General features: G+C 39.5%; 6 protein-coding genes across 6 annotated transcripts; all 6 read right to left on the reverse strand.

Moving 5' to 3' along the window:
* Positions 1–923: 923 nt before the first annotated feature.
* On the reverse strand, positions 924–1,808 carry t2r48 (bitter taste receptor 48). The gene has a single exon (NM_001172031.1). The coding sequence runs from the start codon at positions 1,806–1,808 to the stop codon at positions 924–926; it is 885 nt and encodes a 294-aa protein (NP_001165502.1).
* A 2,643-nt stretch (positions 1,809–4,451) lies between these two features.
* Positions 4,452–5,336, reverse strand: t2r21 (bitter taste receptor 21). Its single transcript, NM_001172009.1, is given in 1 exon segment — positions 4,452–5,336. A coding segment is annotated over 1 exon segment (885 nt).
* Positions 5,337–8,343: 3,007 nt separating this feature from the next.
* LOC108648843 (taste receptor type 2 member 40) lies at positions 8,344–9,228 on the reverse strand. The gene has a single exon (XM_018097351.2). The coding sequence runs from the start codon at positions 9,226–9,228 to the stop codon at positions 8,344–8,346; it is 885 nt and encodes a 294-aa protein (XP_017952840.2).
* Positions 9,229–13,437: 4,209 nt separating this feature from the next.
* Positions 13,438–14,304, reverse strand: t2r20 (bitter taste receptor 20). Its single transcript, XM_031892842.1, has one exon. It carries the CDS (start codon positions 14,302–14,304, stop codon positions 13,438–13,440), a length of 867 nt encoding a protein of 288 aa, XP_031748702.1.
* Positions 14,305–16,631: 2,327 nt separating this feature from the next.
* LOC101731479 (taste receptor type 2 member 40) lies at positions 16,632–17,516 on the reverse strand. Its single transcript, XM_004918147.2, is given in 1 exon segment — positions 16,632–17,516. A coding segment is annotated over 1 exon segment (885 nt).
* A 1,869-nt stretch (positions 17,517–19,385) lies between these two features.
* t2r25 (bitter taste receptor 25) lies at positions 19,386–20,261 on the reverse strand. Its single transcript, NM_001172013.1, is given in 1 exon segment — positions 19,386–20,261. A coding segment is annotated over 1 exon segment (876 nt).
* Between the last annotated feature and the right edge of the window lie 2,897 nt (positions 20,262–23,158).

Consider the following 23,158-nt stretch of genomic DNA (forward strand, 5'->3'; position numbering starts at 1 on the left):
AAATAAAGAATTCAAGGCAGAATACCCAGAATTACTTTTTTCTGGTTATAACGGTTTAAAAACTGCTGATATAATGATCTGAAACAAGAGCTCCACCGGTCGGTCATATTACTATTCTACATAATGTTCCTTAACACAATAAATGTAGGGTAAGATCATTTACTTTACACGATTTACATAATGCCATGAGGATCATAAAACGAGGTCTTTGTCCAGTCAATGAGTATCTTGGAATTGACAAAGATCAGAACCATGGCTTGACCTGAGGGGTTTAACATGATGCCTGAATATCTCACAATATTCCATGCAGTTCCTACATTATATGAAGGTACCACTAAACTGAAAATTATCAGGGAGAGAAGATAATTCAGAGCCATGAGTAGGAACATTGTTCTGCAAGCTCTTATAAGGTTCTTCAGCTGAAGACTCCCAGCCTGAGGGTTCTGCTTCATTCTCTGGATGTGCCAAATGGTTAATAAGTGAACCAACCTGGGTTTTTAGTTTTTCTTTATCATAAACTATGAATAAGGTCAAAATTGTTACATCAAAAACACTGCATTATGTCAGTATTCTATCATATAAACATGTTTCTTGAAGGTTGATGTACTATCATGATAAAATATAATGAAAACATCACTTGTTTATGCTCTGTAGTAGTATCTTGTACCTTCTGACTGGTTGTGGGCAGTAGCTCTAGCAGATGTCAACTAACCAGAATACCTGCTAGTCATATATAAACAGAACCGATAACATATAGTAGTTAGAAGACCAATGACTACTATTTTTCTGCATAATGTTCCTTTACACAATAAATGCAAAATGTACGTATTATAAGGCAAGACAGTTTTACTTTTCCTATAACATTGTTTTCTTGAAGGTAAATGATATACAGTAACAATATAAATTTATTTTCTTTCATGATGCTATCCCTGAGGAGCTACGGGTTTAGACCAGGCACTGAGTAACTTGGAATTTCCAAAGATCAGAACAATGGCTTGGCCTGAGGGGGTTAACATGACGCATGAAAACACCACAGTTTGCCATATAGTTTCCGGATTATATGGGGATAGTATCATACGCAGAATTACCAGGAAGAAAATAAAATTCAGAGCCATGAGTAGGAACATTGTCCTGCAAGCTCCTATAAGGTTCTTCAGCTGAGGACTCCCAAACTGAGTGTTCTGCTTCATCCTCCGGATGTGCCTCAGGAGCGATATCAGGGAAAGTACAATACAAATAGAGGTAATAAGGGTGGGAAAGCCAATGCCAAGTATACCATCAAAGATCATGTAAACAGCAACAGTATTGGAAATATTATAATTTGTTGTTGTATTGTGGTCTGTTGCTATGCCTTCCATGCAGTTAATTGGAACAGTAAGAATAAATAAAAAGGCCACTGACCACAGAAGAAGTGGGGTAATGATGCTAGAGAGTCTCCTTTTTAACTGAATAAAGTATTTAGGTAACGGATTGACCAGTCTCAGACAGTAGCAGACGGAGAGACCGGCTGTGAGCCAAAATGAGAGAAAAACAATAAACCAGAGCACAGCACCGACAGCTAGAGAGACTTTTGAGGCAAACGGCAGGTGGAGTCCATATGAGAGGAAGGCCACTCCAAGCGTTACGAAGCACTGCAAGAGCAGGTTGGTGCACCCCATACTGAGACTGATCTGATCGCACTCCCCAAGTTTCACTCCCTTCTTCCAGTCGCTGAGATAGACAGCTATAATGGATGAGTTCAGGATGGTCCCACATGGCCATGTTACAATGAGCATCACCGTCCTGATCAGCTGGAGTGCCGACAGCATCTTCTGGAAGTTTCTTCTCTTGGAAGATCAATACTGCTCACAGCTGAGCGTTGCAAGAGGAGGCAGTGAAATGATTAAACACAAAACAGATAAACGTGGTGATAAATATACACCTGAAGATGCAAATTATGTAATATCTGATTTACCTGGCTGGCAACGTAGTTTTTTAAAGGGTAACAGACGCTTCTATTCAACAGAAGACCAATGAATAGGAGAGTAGAAGGTCTCCACGTTTCATTTTCTTTAGTTTTTGGTTTGTTTTGAAGAAATGTTTTATTTTACACATGATTTCTTTATAGATGGTCTTTATAGATAGTTAAATGTATATTGTTTTATTGTCAGAGATGGCTGTTGCTCATTGATGGACCTTCTTGATCAGTCCTCATAAATGGTTGGCACCATACCGGCCAGTCCTCACACATGGTTACAACCATACTGGAATGCATTTTATAAATATAACTAAGATAGGGAATGTTGTTCTGTAAGAGTCGAACTTGTCTCCACTCTGCTAAGTGCCCAATACTCTGGCAAATAGCCACCTGCAGGAAAATGTCCATGTCTGTCTATTGTCATCATGTTCCCTGCTTTGACCTCTATCCTTCATCCTCAAACCAGATCTGGTTGTCCCTTAAACAAACTGTTCCTTTATTTTAATATGAAGCCAGAGCCCGTGTAGTGTACAGACTACTGAGCCTGAGTGGGTGTATCAAAGTTTAAAGCAAAGAAAATTACACCTCCAGTAGAGATGCCTACCTCCCCTTTGCCATAGTTCATGCTCATTTTGGTGCAAGCAACTAGTAGATACTAAAAGCAATTTTTAAGATAATGACTACTAACACAAATAAAGTATTCCAGGCAGAATTATTTTTTCTTCTTGTTATTGCGGCTTTTAAACTGCTGATATAATGAATCTGAAACAAGAGCTCCACCTGTCGGTCATATTCAGCAACTGCCTACTGTCGGCTCAAAATGATAATCTTGAGAAAAGGACTCATGATGTTTCTCTGCTTAAAGAATAATGCTAGGGAGCAGAGAAGAAGAGTGAGCAGAGAAGTAGTATGAGTTACTGCTATAAGGTGTAACCCATAGCAACCAATAAGACATAAGCTTCCTGCTGATTGGCTGCTATGGGTTACTGCTCCTGGGTAAACTTAGTGCATTTTATTTCATAACTGGCCATACATCTATAGACCCACTTGTTTGGCACGGCAATCAAATGAACACTTTGCCCACTTTTGCCACAAATGCGTGGGGACAGAATTGGCTAATAGAGGTTTTTGGACCCACAGCCAAAGATCAGATTATACTGTGGGTCTAAAGGGATTTGTAGTGTGCAGGCTTTTGGGATTTTGTGACTGCTTGTGAATCCTTTACTTGAGGTTCTCTGGGAGCCTTAGGTGTCCCAGTCCAACAACACCAAGAGCGACACCAACAAAGTTCTTAAAGCAATGGCTACAAGGTGATGGGTCTCAATACAGTGAAATATTACCATGTGTTAGTAGATGTCATTAAAGTGTTCAAATGCCACACAACTTTATATCAAGTGCAAACAACATCAACACAAAAGATCTCCTTTATGAACGCAACATTACTTTGTGCAATTGGGAACCCTTGATCCTCAACTCAACTTGTTATAAACTCCCTGTTACCCATGACTCTCACATGGTTGGTGGGACTTCACAATGGATTAAGTTACAGCCACCGATAGTCCTAACTCAGCAGGTGGCCAGTCCTCAGGGTACAAGGACCTGTGAGTGATAGGTGCATTAAAAAAGAACTGATAACATATTTGTGAGACTGCAAATAACTTTATTACTATTCTACATAATGTTCCTTAACACAATAAATGTAGGGTAAGATCATTTACTTTGCACAATTTAGACAATGCCACGAGTACCACTTACGAAACAAGGACTTTGTCCAGGCAAGAGTATCTTGGAATTGCCAATGATCAGAACCTGAAGGATTTAACATGATGGCTGAATAGTTCACAATATCCCATACAGTTCCTATATTATATGATGGTACCATTAAACTAAAAAATTATCAGGAAAAAAAGAAAATTCAGAGCCATGAGTAGGAACATTGTCCTGCAAACTCTTCTAAGGTTCTTCAGCTGAGGACTCTCAAAAACATTGCATTATGTCAATATTATATCATATATAAATGTTTTTAATGGATGGTGTGCTTTCATGATGAAACCTAATAAAAACATCACTTGTTTATCACTTATAAGCTCTGTAGATGTTTATTTTGTACCTTCTGACTGGTTGTGGGCCCTTTATTTTGGGTTCTATTCAACAAGAGAGTCAATGTCACGTGACAGTTTCACTCACTCGCTGTTTCCACAACTGACACTTATCAAGAGGTTATTTCATTATGGGACATATTACACTTCACAGCACTCATTATTTACAACTAGCTCTAGTAGGTGTCCACTAACCAGAATACCTGCTAGTGATATATGAACAGAACTGAAAACATATAGTAGTTAGAAGAACAACAACTTTACTATTTTTCTGCATAATGTTCCTTAACACAATAAATTAAAAATATACGTACTGTAAGACAAGACAGGTTTACTTCTTCTATAACATTGATTTTTCGAAGATAAATTATATAGATTTCTTTTCTTTCATGATGCTATCCCTGAGGAACTAAGGTTTTTGACCAGGCACTGAGTACCTTGGAATTTCCAAAGATCAGAACAACGGCTTGACCTGAGGGGGTTAACATGACGCATGAATAAATCACAGTTTGCCATAAAGTATTCCCACTATATGGGGGTAGCGCTGAACTCAAAATTACCAGGAAAAAGAGCAAATTCAGAGCCATGAGTAGGAACATTGTCCTGCAAGCTCTTATAAGGTTCTTCAGCTGAGGACTCCCGAACTGAGGGTTCTGCTTCATTCTCCGGATGTGCCTCAGGAGCGATATCAGGGAAAGTAGAATACAAATAGAGGTAATAATGGAGGGCAGGCCGATGCCAAATGCAGTTTCAAAAATCAAGTGAACAACATTAACAGAAATATTATAAGACATCGTTGTTATATTCTGGTCAGTTGCTATGGCTAATGTCCAGTTCATTGGAACCGTAGTAATAGATGAAATTGCCACTGACCACACAAGGAGTGGGGTAACAATGCGAGAGAGTCTCCTTTTTAACTGAATAAAGCATTTAGGTAACGGATTGACCAGTCTCAGGCAGTAGCAGGTGGAGAGACTGGCTGTGAGCCAAAATGAGAGAAAAACAAAAAACAAGTAAATGTGGCCAACGGTAAATGAGACTTGTACTGCAAACGGCAGGTGGAGTCCATATGAGAGGAAGGCCACTCCAAGCGTTACGAAGCACTGCAAGAGCAGGTTGGTGCACCCCATACTGAGACTGATCTGATCACACTCCCCAAGTTTCACTCCCTTCTTCCAGTCGCTGAGATAGACAGCTATAATGGATGAGTTCAGTATGGTCCCACATGGCCATGTTACAATGAGCATCACCGCCCTGATCACCTGGAGTGCCGACAGCATCTTCTGGATACTTTTTTCTCAACAGACCGATACTGCTCCCAGCTGAGCTTTCCTGGAGGAGGCAATGAAATGATTAAACACGGATCACCCAAAACTGATATAGATGGAAAGATCAAACACACCTGGCCATGCAAATTCTGCAATATCTGATTTCCGGCAAGTTAGTTTATAAATTGACAATTGATACTCGTGCTCAGTAGGAGTCTAATGAACTTGGCTTTCGTTTTAACTGAAGGCTGAAGTTGATTCTATTTTTCTTTCGTAGTGAATATTTACTTTTCACTGGATTCTGTCTTCACTAGGGATGTGCCGAATCCACTATTTTGGGATTCAGCTGAAACCTGAAGCCAAATACCACACCGAATCTGAATTTGCATATGTAAATTGATATAATCAAGGATTAAAGTTGAAAAAATGTTAACTTCCGTGTTTATGTGACAAAAAGTCCCATTATATTAAAGATTATGGATTTGGTTCGGCCAGAGGCATGGATTTGCCCAAATCCTTCTGAAAAATGCTTAATTTTGACCGAATCCTGGATTCGGTGCATCCCTAGTCTACACAGATGGCTGGAACCACACAAGACAGTACAGTGTCCTCTAGGAACCAAAAAACAAAAGCAATACAAGTTGGCTCTCTAGGCCACGCATTTTAGTGGTTATTTTACTGGTCTTATATGTTTTTGAAACCACAAAAAAAAAAAAGCTTTGAAAAAACTCGAAATCCACAAAAAATCATTTTGGCAATAATGTTGGTACGAATGAAAGCATCTAAAAAACCTGAAACCTCTAATACCACGAGGCAAAGAAAGATCGTCCAATTGAAAAAAGGACAGCTGCCATTGACTTCCACATGGCATCGACAGCTTTTAGATGGCAACGTTTTTCATCTTTTGTGCGAGCTTTTTGTTGAATAAATTCCCCATTTGTCGTGGTTAAGAGTAAATAGTAAAATCCACAATTTTAACACAAAAAAATATGATTTGTGAAAAAAGTAAAGATCCTGATCTTTAGTAAATCTACCCCTTAGTTTTTTAACCTCAAAATTACGAGATTTATTCATCGAGAAGATTTTGAAAGTTAAAACCTGCCCAGCTTTTATAGAAAACAATGGATTATTTTGTTATTTTTTTATATTTTTTGGAGGCAATTTTTTTAAAAATGAAAGAAAAAAAATGTGATGCTGTGGCAATCAAGTTTTTTTCACACTAAGGGGTCCATTCCTTCATACTCAAAACAGATCTGGTTGTACCTTATCTCCCCTTTGCCTATGTTCATGCCCATTTTGGTGCAAGCAACTAGTAGATACTAAAAGCAATTCATAAAATAATAATTACTATCACAAATAAAGTATTCAAGGCAGAATACCCAGAATTATTTATTTCTGGTTATAACGGTTTATAAACTGCTGGTATAATGATTTGAAACAAGAGCTCCCCCTGTCGGTCATATTCAGAGACTAACAGAGATAATGCTAGGGAGCAGCGAAGAAGAGTGAGCGGAGAAGTCGTATGGGTTACTGCTATGAGGAGTAACCCATAGCAACCAATAAGACATAAGCTTCCTGCTGATTGGTTGCTATGGGTTACTGCTCCTGGGTAAACTTAGCGCATTTTATTTCATAACTGGCCACACATCTATAGACCCACTTGTTTGGCACGGCAATCAAATGAACACTTTTCCCACTTTTGCCACAAATGCGTGGGGGCAGAATTGACTGATCCAGTTTTTGGACCCAGGCCAAAGATCAGATTATACTGTGGGTCTAAAGGGATTTGTTGTGTAAAGGCTTTTGGGATTTTGTGACTGGTTGTGAATCCTTTACTTCAGGTTCTCTGGGAGCCTTACATGTCCCAGTCCAACAACACCAAGAGCGACACCAAAAAAAGTTCTTAAAGCAATGGCTACAAGGTGATGGGTCTCAATAAAGTGAAATATTACCATGTGTTAGTAGATGTCATTAAAGTGTTCAAATGTCACACAACTTTATATCAACTGCAAACAACACCAACACAAAAGATCTCCTTTATGAACGCAGCATTATTTTGTGCAATTGGGAACCCTTGATCCTCAACTCAACTTGTTATAAACTCCCTGTTGCCCATGACGCTCACATGGTTGGTGGGACATCAAAATGGACTCTTGGGAAAAGGTTTTTCAGATGGCATTCCAGAAAAGCACTTTCGGCACTTGCAGTACAGCACTTGTAGATTCACTTCCCTTACTTGGCCACTGGAAGGATGGCAGTTACAGCCACCAATGGTCCTTACTCAGCAAGTGGCCAGTCCCCAGAGTACAAGGACCTGTTAGTGATAGGTACATTATAAAACAACTGATAACATATTTGTGAGACTACAAATAACTTTATTACTATTCTACATAATGTTCCTTATCACAATAAATGTAGGGTAAGATCATTTACTTTACATGATTTACACAATGCCACGAGTATCACTTACGATACAAGGACTTGAGGAGTATCTTGGATTTGCCAAAGATCAGAACCAAGGCTTGGCCTAAGGGATTTAACATGATGCCTGAATATTTCACAATATTCCATACAGTTCCTACATTATATAATGGTACCATTAAACTGAAAATTATCAGGGAGAAAAGATAATTCAGAGCCATGAGTAGGAACATTGAGCTGCGAGCTCTTCTAAGGTTCTTCAGCTGAAAGTACTCAGACTGAGGGTTCTGCTTCATTCTCTGGATGTATCAAATGGTTAATAAATGAACCAACCTGGGTTTTTTTTTTGCCAGTTTTATTTTTAGTTTTTCTTTCTCATAAACTATGAACAAGGTTGAAATTGTTACATCAAAAACACTGCATTGTGTCAGTATTCTATCATATAAACATGTTTCTTGATGGTTGATGTACTATCATGATAAAATGTAATGAAAACATCACTTGTTTATGGCTTATAAGCTCTGTAGTTGTTTTTCTATAACATTGTTTTCTGGAAGGAAAATTATATAACAATATAGATTTCTTTTCTTTCATGATACTATCCCTGAGGAACTAAGGTTATAGACCAGGCACTGAGTAACTTGGAATTTCCAAAGATCAGAACAACGGCTTGACCTGAGGGGTTTAACATGACGCATGAAAACATCACAGTTTGCCATATTGTGTCCCCACTATATGGCGGTACCATTGAACTAAAAATTATCAGGAAAAAAAGAAAATTCAGAGCCATGAGTAGGAACATTGTCCTGCAAGCTCTTATAAGGTTCTTCAGCTTAGGACTCCCGAACTGAGTGTTCTGCTTCATTCTCCGGATGTGCCTCAGGAGCGATATCAGGGAAAGTACAATACAAATAGAGGTAACAATGGAGGGCAGGCAGATACCAAATGCAGTTTCAAGGATCAAGTAAACAACATTAACAGAAATATTATAATGCATCATTGTTGTATTCTGGTCAGTTACTATGGCTGATGCCCAATTCAGTGGAACTGAAATAATAGATGAAATTGCCACTGACCACAGAAGGAGTGGGGTAACAACGACAGAGAGTCTCCTTTTTAAATGAATAAACAATGTAGATGACAGATTGACCAGTCTCAGGCAGTAGCAGGTGGAGAGAACAGCAGTGAGCCAAAATGAGAGATAAACAGAAAACCAGTAAATGTTGCCAACAGCAAGTGAAACTTTTAAGGCAAACGGCAGGTGGAGTCCATATGAGAGGAAGGCCACTCCAAGCGTTATGAAGCACTGCAAGAGCAGGTTGGTGCACCCCATACTGAGACTGATCTGATCGCACTCCCCAAGTTTCACTCCCTTCTTCCAGTCGCTGAGATAGACAGCTATAATGGATGAGTTCAGGATGGTCCCACATGGCCATGTTACAATGAGCATCACCGTCCAGATCACCTGGAGTGCCGACAGCATCTTCTGGATACTTTTTTCTCAACAGACCGATACTGCTCCCAGCTAAGCTTTCCTGGAGGAGGCAATGAAATGATTAAACGCGGATCGCCCAAAACTGATATAGATGGAAAGATCAAACACACCTGGCCATGCAAATTCTGCAATATCTGATTTCTTTAGTTTATAAAATGACAATTGATACTCGTGCTCAGTAGGAGTCCGATGAACTTGGCTTTCGTTTTAACTAAAGGCAAGCTGAAGTTGATTCTGTTTTTCTTTTGTAGTAAATATTTACTTTTCACTGGATTCTGTCTTCACTAGGGATGTGCCAAATCCACTATTTTTGGATTTGGTTTAACCCCGAAATTCTTTGTATAAAGATTCAGCCGATTACCAAACCAAAGCCGATCACGGATTAAAGTTGAACATTTTTTAACTTCCGTGTTAATGTGACAAAATGTCCCATTATATTAAGGATTCGGATTTGGTTCTGCCAGAGGCATGAATTTGGCCAACTTCTTCTGAAAAAGGCTGAATCTTGATGAAATCCCAAACCGAGTCCTGGATTCGGCGCATCCCTATGGGCCGATTTACTAATCCGCGAACGGATCAAAAGCGTCCGAATACGTTTTTTTTGTAATGATCGGTATTTTGCAATTTTTTCGTCGCCGTCGCGACTTTTCCGTAAATTGTCGTGACTTTTTCATAGCCATTACGACTTGTGCGAATTGTCGCGACTTTTTCGTAGCCGCCGCGAAAAAATCGGAAAGGTTTGCCCGCCGTTTACTAGCGCTCAATATGAAAAAGTCGCGACAATTCGCGCAAGTCTTAATGGCTACGAAAAAGTCACAACAATTCACGAAAAAGTCACGACGGCGACAAAAAAAAACGCAAAAAATTCGAAAAAGTCACAAAATGTACGTTTCCAATCCGATTTTTTCCCATTCGGGATTCGAATTCGTGGATTCGTAAATCAGCCCCCTAGTCTTCACAGATGGCTGGAACCACACTAGACAGTCCAAAAAACAAAAGTAATCCAAGTTGGCTGTCTAGGCTACAAATTTTAGCGGTCATTTTATTGGTCTTTGAAAACCAATACTGGTTTTTGAAACCACAAAAAAACTCATTTTCTCTAAAGCCACAAATGCCAGGTGATTTATTAAACAAACTTTTTTTTAAAAAAAACACAAAAGAAAAAAGCTATGAAAAAACTCGAAATCCGCGAAAAATCGTTTCGTTAATAATGTTCGTACGAATGAAAGCATCTAAAAAACCCGAAACCTAATACCATGAAGCAACTGAAAAAAGGACAGCTGCCATTCACTTCTACATGACACTGAGACCTTTTAGATGGCAATGTTTTTTTATCTTTTGTGTGAGTTTTTTGTTTAATAAGTTATATAATTTTAACGCAAAAAATGATGATTTGTGAAAAAGAAAAAGTAGTAAATTTGCCCCTTAGTTTTTTAACCTGCCCCCAAAGATCCAAGAAGGACATATGCTCATAAGTAAAATAATTAGTCAGGATCTCACCTGTAGTATAGGTGGGCCCAGGTGCTCATGCCCCAGACCTTCAGCTTAAGGGAGCCATCTTGGGTAAATCACAAAAAGTTTATTAAACTAACACATGGTACAAATAGCCAAAGATCCCCCCAGTAGCCTTCCACTACTTTTCTGCTGATTCAATGCACATGCTCTGTGCAGCTTCCATTACCTGAGCTCAGGGACCCACTCACAATGTACTATATATATATATATATATAAAGTATAAATATAAGTCACAATATAAGACTGATTAGTGATTTATTCCGATTCCCATTGCATGGCATCTCAGAAACCTGTGCATTTTTTATTGGTCTTCATTATTCATGTGTTATAGTTTTCGAATTACTTGCTTTCTTCTTCTAAAGGTGGCCGTATACATAAGATCTGCTCGTTTGGCGAGGTCGCCAAATGAGTGGATCTCCTCCCAATATGAACCCTTAAGGTGGGTGATGTCCAGCTAATTCGATTGTTTGGCCCTAGAGCCAAGGGATAGAATTAAACTGGTGGGCATAAGTGCCGTTGGACAGAATCAACGATCCAATGCAGTCCCTGATCCAATGGACAATCAAACCTGCCCAATTGGGATCTGGCCAATTTTAGACCACATGTCAGGTAGGCCCGTCGAGGGACCCATACACGGGCAGATAAGCTGATGAATTGGTCTAAATCGAAAGTAGCACTGTTGTTTTTTATGTTAGCAGTTTAATCCATATATAATAAAAAGCAGGACCCCATGAGCAACCACTAATACATTGCTTTTTAAACAGGACCAGTAGATGCCTCTAAGTGTTTGGTTTGCTATGGGTTACTGCTCCTGGGCAAACTTGGTGGCATTTATTATATAAGCCCATGAAAATCGTAGATTCATTATTGGACGATTACAATTCTTTTAAGTGTACAGGTATGGGATCCCTTATCCGGAAACCCGTTATCCAGAAAGTTCTGAATTACAGAAAGACCATCTCCCATAGACTCCATTATAAGCAAATCATTCTAATTTTTAGAAATGATTCCCTTTTCTCTGTAATAATAAAACAGTACCTGTACTTGATCCCAACTAAGATATAATTACCCCTTATTGGGGGCAGAACAGCCCTATTGGGTTTATTTCATGGTTAAATGATTCCCTTTTCTCTGTAATAATAAAACAGTACCTGTACTTGATCCCAACTAAGATATAATTACCCCTTATTGGGGGCAGAACAGCCCTATTGGGTTTATTTCATGGTTAAATGATTCCCTTTTCTCTGTAATAATAAAACAGTACCTGTACTTGATCCCAACTAAGATATAATTACCCCTTATTGGGGGCAGAACAGCCCTATTGGGTTTATTTCATGGTTAAATGATTCCCTTTTCTCTGTAATAATAAAACAGTACCTGTACTTGATCCCAACTAAGATATAATTACCCCTTATTGGGGGCAGAACAGCCCTATTGGGTTTATTTAATGGTTAAATGATTCCCTTTTCTCTGTAATAATAAAACAGTACCTGTACTTGATCCCAACTAAGATATAATTACCCCTTATTGGGGCAGAACAGCCCTATTGGGTTTATTTCATGGTTAAATGATTCCTTTTTCTCTGTAATAATAAAACAGTACGTGTACTTGATCCCAACTAAGATATAATTACCCCTTATTGGGGGCAAAACAATCCTATTGGATTTAATGTTTATATGATTTTTAGTAGAGTTAAGATATGGACATCCGAATTACAGAAAGATCCCTTATCTGGAAACCCCAGGTCCCGAGCATTCTGGATAACAGATCTCATACCTAAACCACTTGGTCGACAACAGGATCAGATTGGGCCCAGTGGGGGACTGGAAATACCTGGTGGTCCCCAGCTGCGGTGGAGTCCGCCGGCCCAGACCCAATCCCCGCCCCCGATCCCCCTCTCTAGAGGTGCCTAATGTAAGAATAAAGTACACGTCCTCGGAGGAGAGGGTTGGGCAGATTGCGGGGGTCCCTTGGGGGGGTGTGGGGCCCTGCAACCCCCAATCCGAACCTGGATGCAAAATAATTAAACAAACAGATTTGTTTTCCAATTCGGCCACTAATATGGGGGGCCAAAATTGGACCCAGGACCAAGGATTAGATTATAGTGTGGGCCTATAGGGATCTGTTGTGTAAGGGCTTCTGGGGCTATTTATTTTGTAACTGGTCCTTTACTTCAGGTTCTCTGGAAGTTCTAGATGTCCCAGTCCAACAATGCAAGAGAGTCAGTGTATGAGTATCAGGTAATCATTACATTACATTACGTGCAAACAGTACCAACACAAAAGATTTGTCTATGAATGCCATGCTATTTTGCACAGTAGGGTACAATGGGGCATCGGCTCGTTGATTCGGTCCCCGATCCGACTGAATTTTCTAACCTGGCTGATCGATATCTGCCCAATTTCAAGCCAGGTCCAGGGGACCCATATCGGTAGCTTCAATCGGCCCATTTATGGGGACCTTTACTCAGCAGGGGTCCTGTCCCCAGAGTACAAGGACCTGTTAATTAATACATAACTGATAATATATATTTGTCAGAATACAAATAACTCAATTACTTTTCTACACAATGTTCCTTAACACAAAAAATATAGGGTAAGATCATTTACTTCTTCTAGTACATTGTTCTGTCAAACATAAATAACAATTAATATCGATTTTTTTTTCTCTTTCATGTTCCTTTCACTGACGAAACAAGGTCTTTGTCCAGGCACTGAGTAACTTGGAATTTCCAAAGATCAGAACAACGGCTTGACCTGATGGGTTTAACATGATGCCCGAATATCTCACCATATCCCATACAGTTCCTACATTATATGGCGGTACCATTAAACTGAAAATTATCAGGAAAAAAAGAAAATTCAGAGCCATGAGTAGGAACATTGTCCTGCAAGCTCTTATAAGGTTCTTCAGCTGAGGACTCCCGAACTGAGGGTTCTGCTTCATCCTCCGGATGTGCCTCAGGAGCGATATCAGGGAAAGGAAAATACAAATAGAGGTAATAATGGAGGGCAGGCTGATACCAAATGCAGTTTCAAGGATCAAGTAAACAACATTAACAGAAATATTATAATACATCATTGTTGTATTCTGGTCAGTTGCTATAGTCCAGTTCATTGGAACCGTAATAATAGATGAAATTGCCACTGACCACACAAGTAGTGGGGGAACAATATGAGAGAGTCTCCTTTTTAACGGAATGCAGAATTTAGGTGACAGATTGACCAGTCTCAGGCAGTAGCAGATGGAGAGACCGGCAGTGAGCCAAAATGAGAGATAAACAGGAAACCAGAGCACAGTGAAGACCACTAAACAGACTTTTTCGATAAGCGGAAAGCATAGTCCATATGATATGGATGCCACTCCAAATGTTGTGAAGCACTGCAAGAGAATGTTGGTGCACCCCAAGCTGAGACTGATCTGATCGCACTCCCCAAGTTTCACTCCCTTCTTCCAGTCGCTGAGATAGACAGCTATAATGGATGAGTTCAGGATGGTCCCACATGGCCATGTTACAATCAGTATCACCGTCATGACCACGGACATCATTTTCTGGAAGTTTCTCTTCTTGGAAGCACAATACCGCTCACAGCTGAGCTTTTGCCGGAGGAAGCAGTGAAATGATTAAACACAGATCTCCCAAAACTGATATACATGGAGAGAAAAAACATCCTGAAGATGCAAATATGCCAATATCTGATTTCCCTTGCAAGGTAGTTCTTTAAAAGGGATATGGAAACCATTTTTTTTATAAGTCCCGAGTTTCATGTGGACTCACAGATGGTTCGGACTATAATGTTCAGATGGAACTTTTTTGGTCAACTGACACATGGTTGGAACCGTTTTGCTCAGCTTTGACTCATGGTTGGAACCACTTTGCTCCGCTTTGACTCATGGCTAGAATGCTATAAATCAGTCCTTACAGATAGAGGGAATAATACTTAATCCTCAGACATTTCAGTCAGTCATCACACATGGTGGCCACCATAGAAAGTTCTGCTGTTATGATGGGCAAGGCAGCATATAGACCAGGAATCCCCAACCTTTCTTACTCGTGAACCACAGTCAAATGTAAATAGACATGGAGAGCAACACAAGCACCATAAAAGTTCATGGAGGTGCCAAATAAGGGCTGTGATTGGCTATTAGGCAGCCTCTATGCACACTATTAGCTTACAGGGGGCTTTGTTTGGTAGGAAATCTTGTTTTTATTCAACCAAAACTTGCCCCCAAGTCAGGAATTCAAAAATAACTCCCTGGTTTGGGGGCACTGAGAGCAACATCCAAGGGGTTGGGGAGCAACATGTCTACCTTCACTTCTCTCAATAGTGCCCCTAAGTCTCCCCATATCTCTCCCATTCAGATTATCAGAAGCATCATAGTAAAAAAAAAAAACGCTGTAAAGAAATTTCCCATAATGCCTCGCTCCTGCACCAAGACCAAGACCGGTGTACATGTGCAGTTTGAAAGACTATAAAGAAGCTTCCTGCTGATTGGCTCAGAAGGGAGTTCTTAGTATTCTTGAGGGAGCAGGGGAGGGGAGAGAGGAGAGAGCTGGGCAGACTCAGGCACAGGAAAACAAAGAAAAAAGAAACCCAGTTTCTTTTGAAAGAGAACTCAGTGCAGTGTTTCTGTGAGTGTTTATGGCTGTATTTACATAGACCTTTTTGATTAAGCTTACTTAGTTTTTACCTTTCCTTTTCCTTTAAGAGTTACTTATCAAACTTCATAATTCAGGGCACAAAAGATTCTCACAGCCCCTTGCATACTGGTTTTAGCAACCCTACTGAAGACCAGGGAAAGGAATATTTATCATAAACGAGGTTGAAATACAGAGTGTAGAGACTGGAACTAAACTGGTAAAGGGGATGGAAGGGTTAAACTATGAGGTTAGACTGTCGAGGTTGGGGTTGTTTTCTCTGGAAAAGAGGCGCTTGCGAGGGGACATGATTACTCTGTACAAGTACATTAGAGGGGATTATAGGCAGATAGGGGGGGTTCTTTTTTCCCATAAAAACAATCAACGCACCAGAGTATTAATGTTTGTATATATAGTTTATATATGTGAGTGTATAGATTGGTAAGTATAGGGTGTGTGTGCTGGGTTTACTTGGAAGGGTTGAACTTGATGGACTCTGGTCTTTTTTCAACCCTATGTAACTATGTAAGCATTGTTTCACAACAACTTTAGACATAACATTTACAAACTGAAGTCAAAGTAACCAGTTCTCCATTGGAGGTCGGAATATATTTTGTTACGTAAGATCATATTTGTGGATTCATAAGTATTAATATCTATTATTTATCCCTTATTATAAACTCTATGGTTGTTTATTTTGTTTCATGTAACTGGTGGTGGGATCTTTATTTTGGGTTCTCTGGAGGCCTAAGATGTCCCATTCTGACACTGCAGGAGCGACGGTTTTACGTAGTTCCTATGTCGTGTGTTCTAACAAGAACGGCAAAAACATTACTGTAAATATAAAAATCAAAGTATAAAATAAGTATGTAGTAAACACCCCCAACAAAAGTTCCTAAACACTCTTGTTGGGGGTGGGACTGAAGGAACATCTTTCACACTTACTTCTTACAGATCTTACACTAACTTGAGCGCCATGTTACATAATGTTTATTTTCTACAACAGAGTCTTATCAACAGGTTTTTCATTATTTCATGATGGGACAGGACTTGTTGCCAAGTCCAAGGCCCTAATAGTGACATATAAATAAACAAAACTAATAACATATATAAGCTAGACCACAAATAACTTCTCTGTATAATGTTCCTTAACACAATAAATGTAGGGTAAGATAATTTTGCCTCTTCTATACACTATTCTGTCAAATATAAATATATTTTTTTCTTCATGATGCCATCACTGAGGAAACAAGGTCTTTGTCCAGGCACCGAGTAACTTGGAATTTCCAAAGATCAGAACAACGGCTTGACCTGATGGGATTAACACAATGCCCGAAGATCTCACCATATTCCATACAGTTCCTACATCATATAGCGGTACCATTAAACTAAAAATGATCAGGAAAAAAAGAAAATTCAGAGTCATGAGTAGAAACATTGTCCTGCAAGCTCTTATAAGGTTCTTCAGCTGAGGACTCCTGACCTGAGGGTTCTGCTTCATTCTCCGGATGTGCCTCAGAAGCGATATCAGGGAAAGTAGAATACAAATAGAGGTAATAATGGAGGGCAGGCTGATACCAAATGTAATAGCAGGGATGCTGTAATCATCATTTACATTAGACTTATTATTATGATAAAGGATTGTTAGGTTCTGGTTAGTTCCTGTGTACAATATGATATTTGAAAAAGTAACAGTAAATGAAATTGCCACTGACCACAGAAGAAGTGGGGTAACAATGCGAGAGAGTCTCCTTTTTAACTGAAGAAAGCATTTTGGTAACGGATTGGCCAGTCTCAGGCAGTAGCAGACGGAGAGACCGGCTGTGAGCCAAAATGAGAGAAAAATGGAAAACTAAAGCACAGCACCGACAGCAAGAGAGACTTGTACGGCAAATGGCAGGTACATTCCATATGAGATGAAGGCCACTCCAAGTGTTATGAAGCACTGCAAGAGCAGGTTGGTGCACCCCATACTGAGACTGATCTGATCGCACTCCCCAAGTTTCACTCCCTTCTTCCAGTCGCTGAGATAGACAGCTATAATGGATGAGTTCAGGATGGTCCCACATGGCCATGTTACAATGAGTATCACCGTCCTGATCACCTGGAGTGCCGACAGCATCTTCTGGAAGTTTCTCTTCTTAGAAGCACAATACTGCTCACAGCTGAGCTTTTGCCGGAGGAAACAGTGAAATGATTAAACACAGATTAACCAAAACTGATATACATGGAGAGAAAAAACATCCTGAAGATGCAAATATGCCAATATCTGATTTCCCTTGCAAGGTAGTTCTTAAAAAGGGCAACGGAAACCTTTTTTTATATAAGTCCCAAGTTTTCTCCTGGACTCACAGATTGTTTGGACTATTCAGATGGAACTTTTTTGGTCAACTCTGACTCATGGTTGGAACCATTTTGCTCCACTCTGACACATGGTTAAAATGCTATAATTCAGTCCTTACAGATAGAAGGAATACGATTTAATCCTCAGACATTTCAGTCAGTCATCAGGCATGGTGGCCACCACAGAAACTTCTCCTGTTATGATGGGCAGAGTCAAGGCAGCATATAGACCAGGGATCCCCAACCTTTATTACTCATGAGCCACAGTCAAATGTAAAAGACTTGGGGAGCAACACAAGCACCATAAAAGTTCATGGAGGTGCCAAATAAGGGCTGTGATTGGCTATTAGGCAGCCTCTATGCATACTATCAGCTTACAGGGGGCTTTATTTGGTAGAAAATCTTGTTTTTATTCAACCAAACTTGCCACCAAGTCAGGAACTCAGGGCACTAAGAGCAACATCCAAGGGGTTGGTGAGCAACATGTTTCTCACAAGCCACTGGTTGGGGATCACTGATAAGGACCATGGCATTCCAAGCCAGCAATTACTGTTACTCACAACCTTTATTAAGAGTTACTTACCAAACTTCCTAATTCAGGGCACAAAAGATTCTCACACAGCCCCTTGCATACTGGTTTTAGCAACCCTACTGAAGGCTCAGGTATGTGTGGAACAACATGGAACACAAAGGGTGTCCATTCAATGTTGGGGCATACAATTCACTATTACCAGGGAAAGGAAGATTTATCATAAACAAGGTTGGCAACTCCAACCTCCCTACTAAGTACCCTTAATGTACCAGCAAATCATGATGTCAAGAAATACCAACTGAAAGCTTTATTAATAATATTTTCTGTAATTTACAAATGTATATGCATTTGAATTGTGCTCATTTTATATTGTTTTTTAACAAATACGAACTAAATTTAACAAGAAATAATACATATATATATATGTTTAAGTATTTACGGCTGATAAGTAGGACATATCAAGCATTGTTTCACAACAACTTTGAAAATAATATTTACAAACTGAAGTCAAAGTAACCAGTTCACCATTGGAGGTCTGGACGTTTTTTGTTATGTAAGATCATATTTGTGGATTCACAGGTATTAACATCTATTATTTATCCCTTATTATAAACTCTATGGTTGTTTATTTTGTTACATGTAACTGGTGGTGGGTTCTTTATTTTGGGTTCTCTGGAGGCCTAAGATGTCCCATTCTGACACTGCAGGAGCGACGGTTTCACTTAGTTCCTATCTCATGTATTCCAACAAAAATGACAAAAACATTCAACCATAAATATAAAAATCAAAGTATAAAATAAGTATGTAGTAAACAACCCCAACAAAAGTTCCTAAATACTCTTGTTGGGGGTGGGACTGAAGGAACGTCTTTCACACTTACTTCTCACAGATCTTTCAGTAACTTGAGTGCCATGTTACCTAATGTTTATTTTCTAGAACAGACTCTTATCAACAGGTTTTTCATTATTTCATGATGGGACAGGACTTATAGTGACATATTAATAAACAGAACTAATAACATATATAAGCTAGACCACAAATAACTTTATTACTTCTCTATATAATGTTTCTTATCACAATAAATGTATGGTACTATAATTTTGGTACACTGTTCCATCACTGAGGAAACAAGGTCTTTATCCAGGCACCGAGTAACTTGGAATTCCCAAAGATCAGAACAATGGCTTGACATGAGGGGTTCAACATGTTTCCTAACAAGACCACCTTGCCCCATACAGTTCCCATTCTATCTGATATCAGCATAGAACTGCAAATTATCAGGAAGAAAAGCAAATTCAGAGCCATGAGTAGGAACATTGTCCTGCAAGCTTTTATAAGGTTCTTCAGCTGAGGACTCCCAAACTGAGTGTTCTGCTTCATCCTCCAGATGTGCCTCAGGAGCGATATCAGGGAAAGAAATATACAAATGGAGGTAATAATGAAGGGCAGGCAGACATTAAATGCAACAGCAGAGATCAGAATACCCACATTAGAGGTATTTTCATGATAAATAAAAGTCCCGTTCTGGTCAATTTTTATGTCAACTATCCGGGTAACTGGAAAAATAAATGAAATTGCCACTGACCACAGAAGAAGAGGGATAAAAATGCGAGAGAGTCTTCCTTTTATCTGATTAAAAACTGCGGACGATAGACTGACCAGTCTGAGACAGTAGCAGATGGAGAGACTGGCTGTGAGCCAAAAGGAGAGAAAAACAGAAAACCAGAACACAGTACTGATAGCAAAAGAGAGTTTTTCTGCAAATGGAAGGTCCAGTCCATAGAACCTGAATGCCCAAAAAAATATTATGAAGCATTGCATGAGTAGGTAGTTGCACCCCATGCTGAGAGTGATCTGATCGCACTCCCCACATTTAACTCCCTTCTTCCAGTCGCTGAGATAGACAGCTATAATGGATGAGTTCAGGATGGTCCCACACAACCATGTTACGATCAGTATCACTGTGACAATCACTGTGTACGCTGCCAGCATTTTCTGGAAGTTTCTTGCCTTGGAAGCACAATACTTGCTCACTTTTGCTTTGCAGGTGATGGCAGTGAAGTGATTAAACATGAATCACCCAAAACTGATATACACGGAGAGGACAAAACATCCTGAAGATGCAAATCAATACCTGATTTTCCTTGCAAGGTACCATGGAAACCTTTATTTGAATGAATAGACCTTGCGGTTAGTTTTAAAAACAAAATCTATAGGTTCTTTGTATGTTTTTAAGAAATGTTGGGGGGATAACACCATATTATTCATTCCTCCCAGCTGGATGGAATCATGTTGGCCAGGTCTCATAAATCAGTGGTTTCCAACCTTTTTTGCACCATGGACCAGTTTCAAGCAAGACAATTTTTCCTTGGACCAGGGGTGGTGGGTATAGACCTGAGCTTGTTTCCCTGCAACTAGATGCACCCAGACCCCTTCCTCTGCTTGCTCCCACCTAAGTGATGACATCCCCTGATGCTTAATATGGAGCTTTAGGCACTTTGGTGCTTTTTGCAATCAGTAGAAAGCTTCCTGGGCTTCACATAGCAGTTGTCATGGAGTTGGGATCACAGGTAATTGGGGACAGAGGTGGTCCAGTTTAGCACTGCCCACGGCCCAGCACCGGTCCCCGGCCTGGTGGTGGGGGATCCCTTCATAAATGGTTGGCACTGTATACTGGTCAGTTGTTGAAGATGGTTTGAACCAAATTGACAATGTCTCACAGTTGCCACCATATTGAGCAGTCCTCACAGGTCACTGACATGGTATTTGTCAGGTCTTACAGCCAGCCGCCACCATATTGTTCACTTGTACCAGCATTAAGATTTTTAATCATTTAACCAAGGGATTCAGCCAAATCCAGATCCAGAAGTCCTGAGGTTTGGCTGAATCCCATGCAAACTTTGGTTCCAATATGCAACTAACATTATATAGGTTGGGAGTTCTCAGTACTAAAGACATGGGAAGATTTGGCAGCAGTAATATAAGAACTATTTATTTTGCTTATTGTCACCATTTTGCACTTCCGTTACCATACTGTCCTATTGTTACCACTGTATCCCAGTGTGGCCATGATGTTCAGCTCTAAACATCCATTCAAATCTAGGTACTCTATAGTAAAGTAGAGGCATTGTAGTATATAGTTTGCTGAAACCGAATGGGTGTACCCAATCCCAAGGCTAGAACGTTTTGTTATCAGTAGAGAAGTGGAGATGCTTACTTACTGCTGTATAATGACTTTGAAACTTTAGCATCACCTTATGGCCATTTTCTTAATTGAAATATGCCAATTAGCTCAAAATGAATTTCCTTAGAAAAGGAACATCTTGTGCTAAGCTAAGAAATTGACATTATTGAGTAGAGAAGAGTTACCTGATGATTCCTTTTCTTGCTAAATGAATTTCCAGCCTACTGTAGGCAGATGGATCACACCATATTATTCAGTCCTCCCAGCTGGATGGAATCTTGTTGGCCAGGTCTCACAAATGGTTGGCACTGTAAACTGGTCAGTTGTTGAAGATGGTTGGAACCAAATTGACAATGCCTCACAGATGGTTGCCACCATATTGAGCAGTCCTCACAGATCACTGACACAGTATTTGTCAGTTCTTTTGTCAGCGGATCTCTTTTTGACCAGCCAAATTTGACTGATACCCCAGGGTCAGTCTTTCTATTTCCAGCAAACCAACTGTTCAATGTTGGGGAATACAATTCACCATTACCAGGGAAAGGAAAATTTATCATAAACGAGGTTGGCAACTCCAACCTCCCTACTAAGTACCCTTAGGGGCTGATTTACTAACCCACGAATTCGAATCCGAATTGGAAAAATTCCGATTGGAAAACGAACATTTTGCGACTTTTTCGTATTTTTTGTGTTTTTTTCGGCGCCTTTACGACTTTTCGGAAATGATCGCGACTTTTTCGTTACCAATACGATTTGCGCGAAAAAACGCGAGTTTTTCGTAGCCATTCCGAAAGTTGCGATTTTTTCGTAGCATTAAAACTTAAAAGGCGCAACGTTTTGCGCAAGTTTTAACACTACGAAAAAAATCGCAACTTTTTGCGCAAGTTTTAACGCTACGAAAAAATCGCAACTTTCGGAATGGCTACGAAAAACTCGCGTTTTTCCGCAAAAATCGTATCGGTAACGAAAAAGTCGCGAAAATTTTCCGAAAAAATCGCAAAATACCGATCATTACGAAAAAAACGCAATCGGACGCATTCGGCCCGTTCGTGAGTAAGTAAATGGGCCCCTTAATGTACCAGCAAATCATGAAGTCAAGAAATACCAACTGAAAGCTTTATTGATAATATTTCCTGTAATTTACAAACATATATGACTTATTGTTTTTGCTCCTTGAATGAATGTCTTCTTACAGTAACATATGTGCATCTGAATTGTATAATGTTTTTTATTGTTTTTATTGTATTTAACAAATACGACCTAAATTTAACAAGAAATAATATATATACAGTATGTTTAAGTATTTACTCCCATATAGATTGTAAGCTCTACGGGGCAGGGACCTCCTTCCTCTTGTGTCCTCGACTCTTAACGTATTGCAGCTGTATTTATCTTGCATCTATCTGTATTTATTGTTGTACTTTGTATTTATCTATTATTATCTTAATAACCCCCTGTTTGTATTAATGTATTCTACTGTACAGCGCTGCGTACATAAGTAGCACTTTATAAATAAAGATATACATACATACATAAGTAGGACATATCAAACATTGTTTCACAACAACTTTAAACATAACATTTACAAACTGAAGTCAAAGTAACCAGTTCTCCAATGGAAGTCTGGACGTTTTTTGTTATGTAAGATTCACAGGTATTAACATCTACAATTTATCCCTTATTATAAACTCTATGGTTGTTCATT

Source organism: Xenopus tropicalis, chromosome 9, assembly GCF_000004195.4.
Source record: "Xenopus tropicalis strain Nigerian chromosome 9, UCB_Xtro_10.0, whole genome shotgun sequence".
In the NCBI taxonomy this organism is placed as follows: Eukaryota; Metazoa; Chordata; class Amphibia; order Anura; family Pipidae; genus Xenopus; species Xenopus tropicalis.

Excerpts from the sequence above, each read along its gene's own strand:
- LOC108648843 (XM_018097351.2), bottom strand. The coding sequence starts at position 9,228 with ATGCTGTCGGCACTCCAGGTGATCTGGACGGTGATGCTCATTGTAACA.
- t2r20 (XM_031892842.1), bottom strand. The coding sequence starts at position 14,304 with ATGATGTCCGTGGTCATGACGGTGATACTGATTGTAACATGGCCATGT.
- t2r48 (NM_001172031.1), bottom strand. The coding sequence starts at position 1,808 with ATGCTGTCGGCACTCCAGCTGATCAGGACGGTGATGCTCATTGTAACA.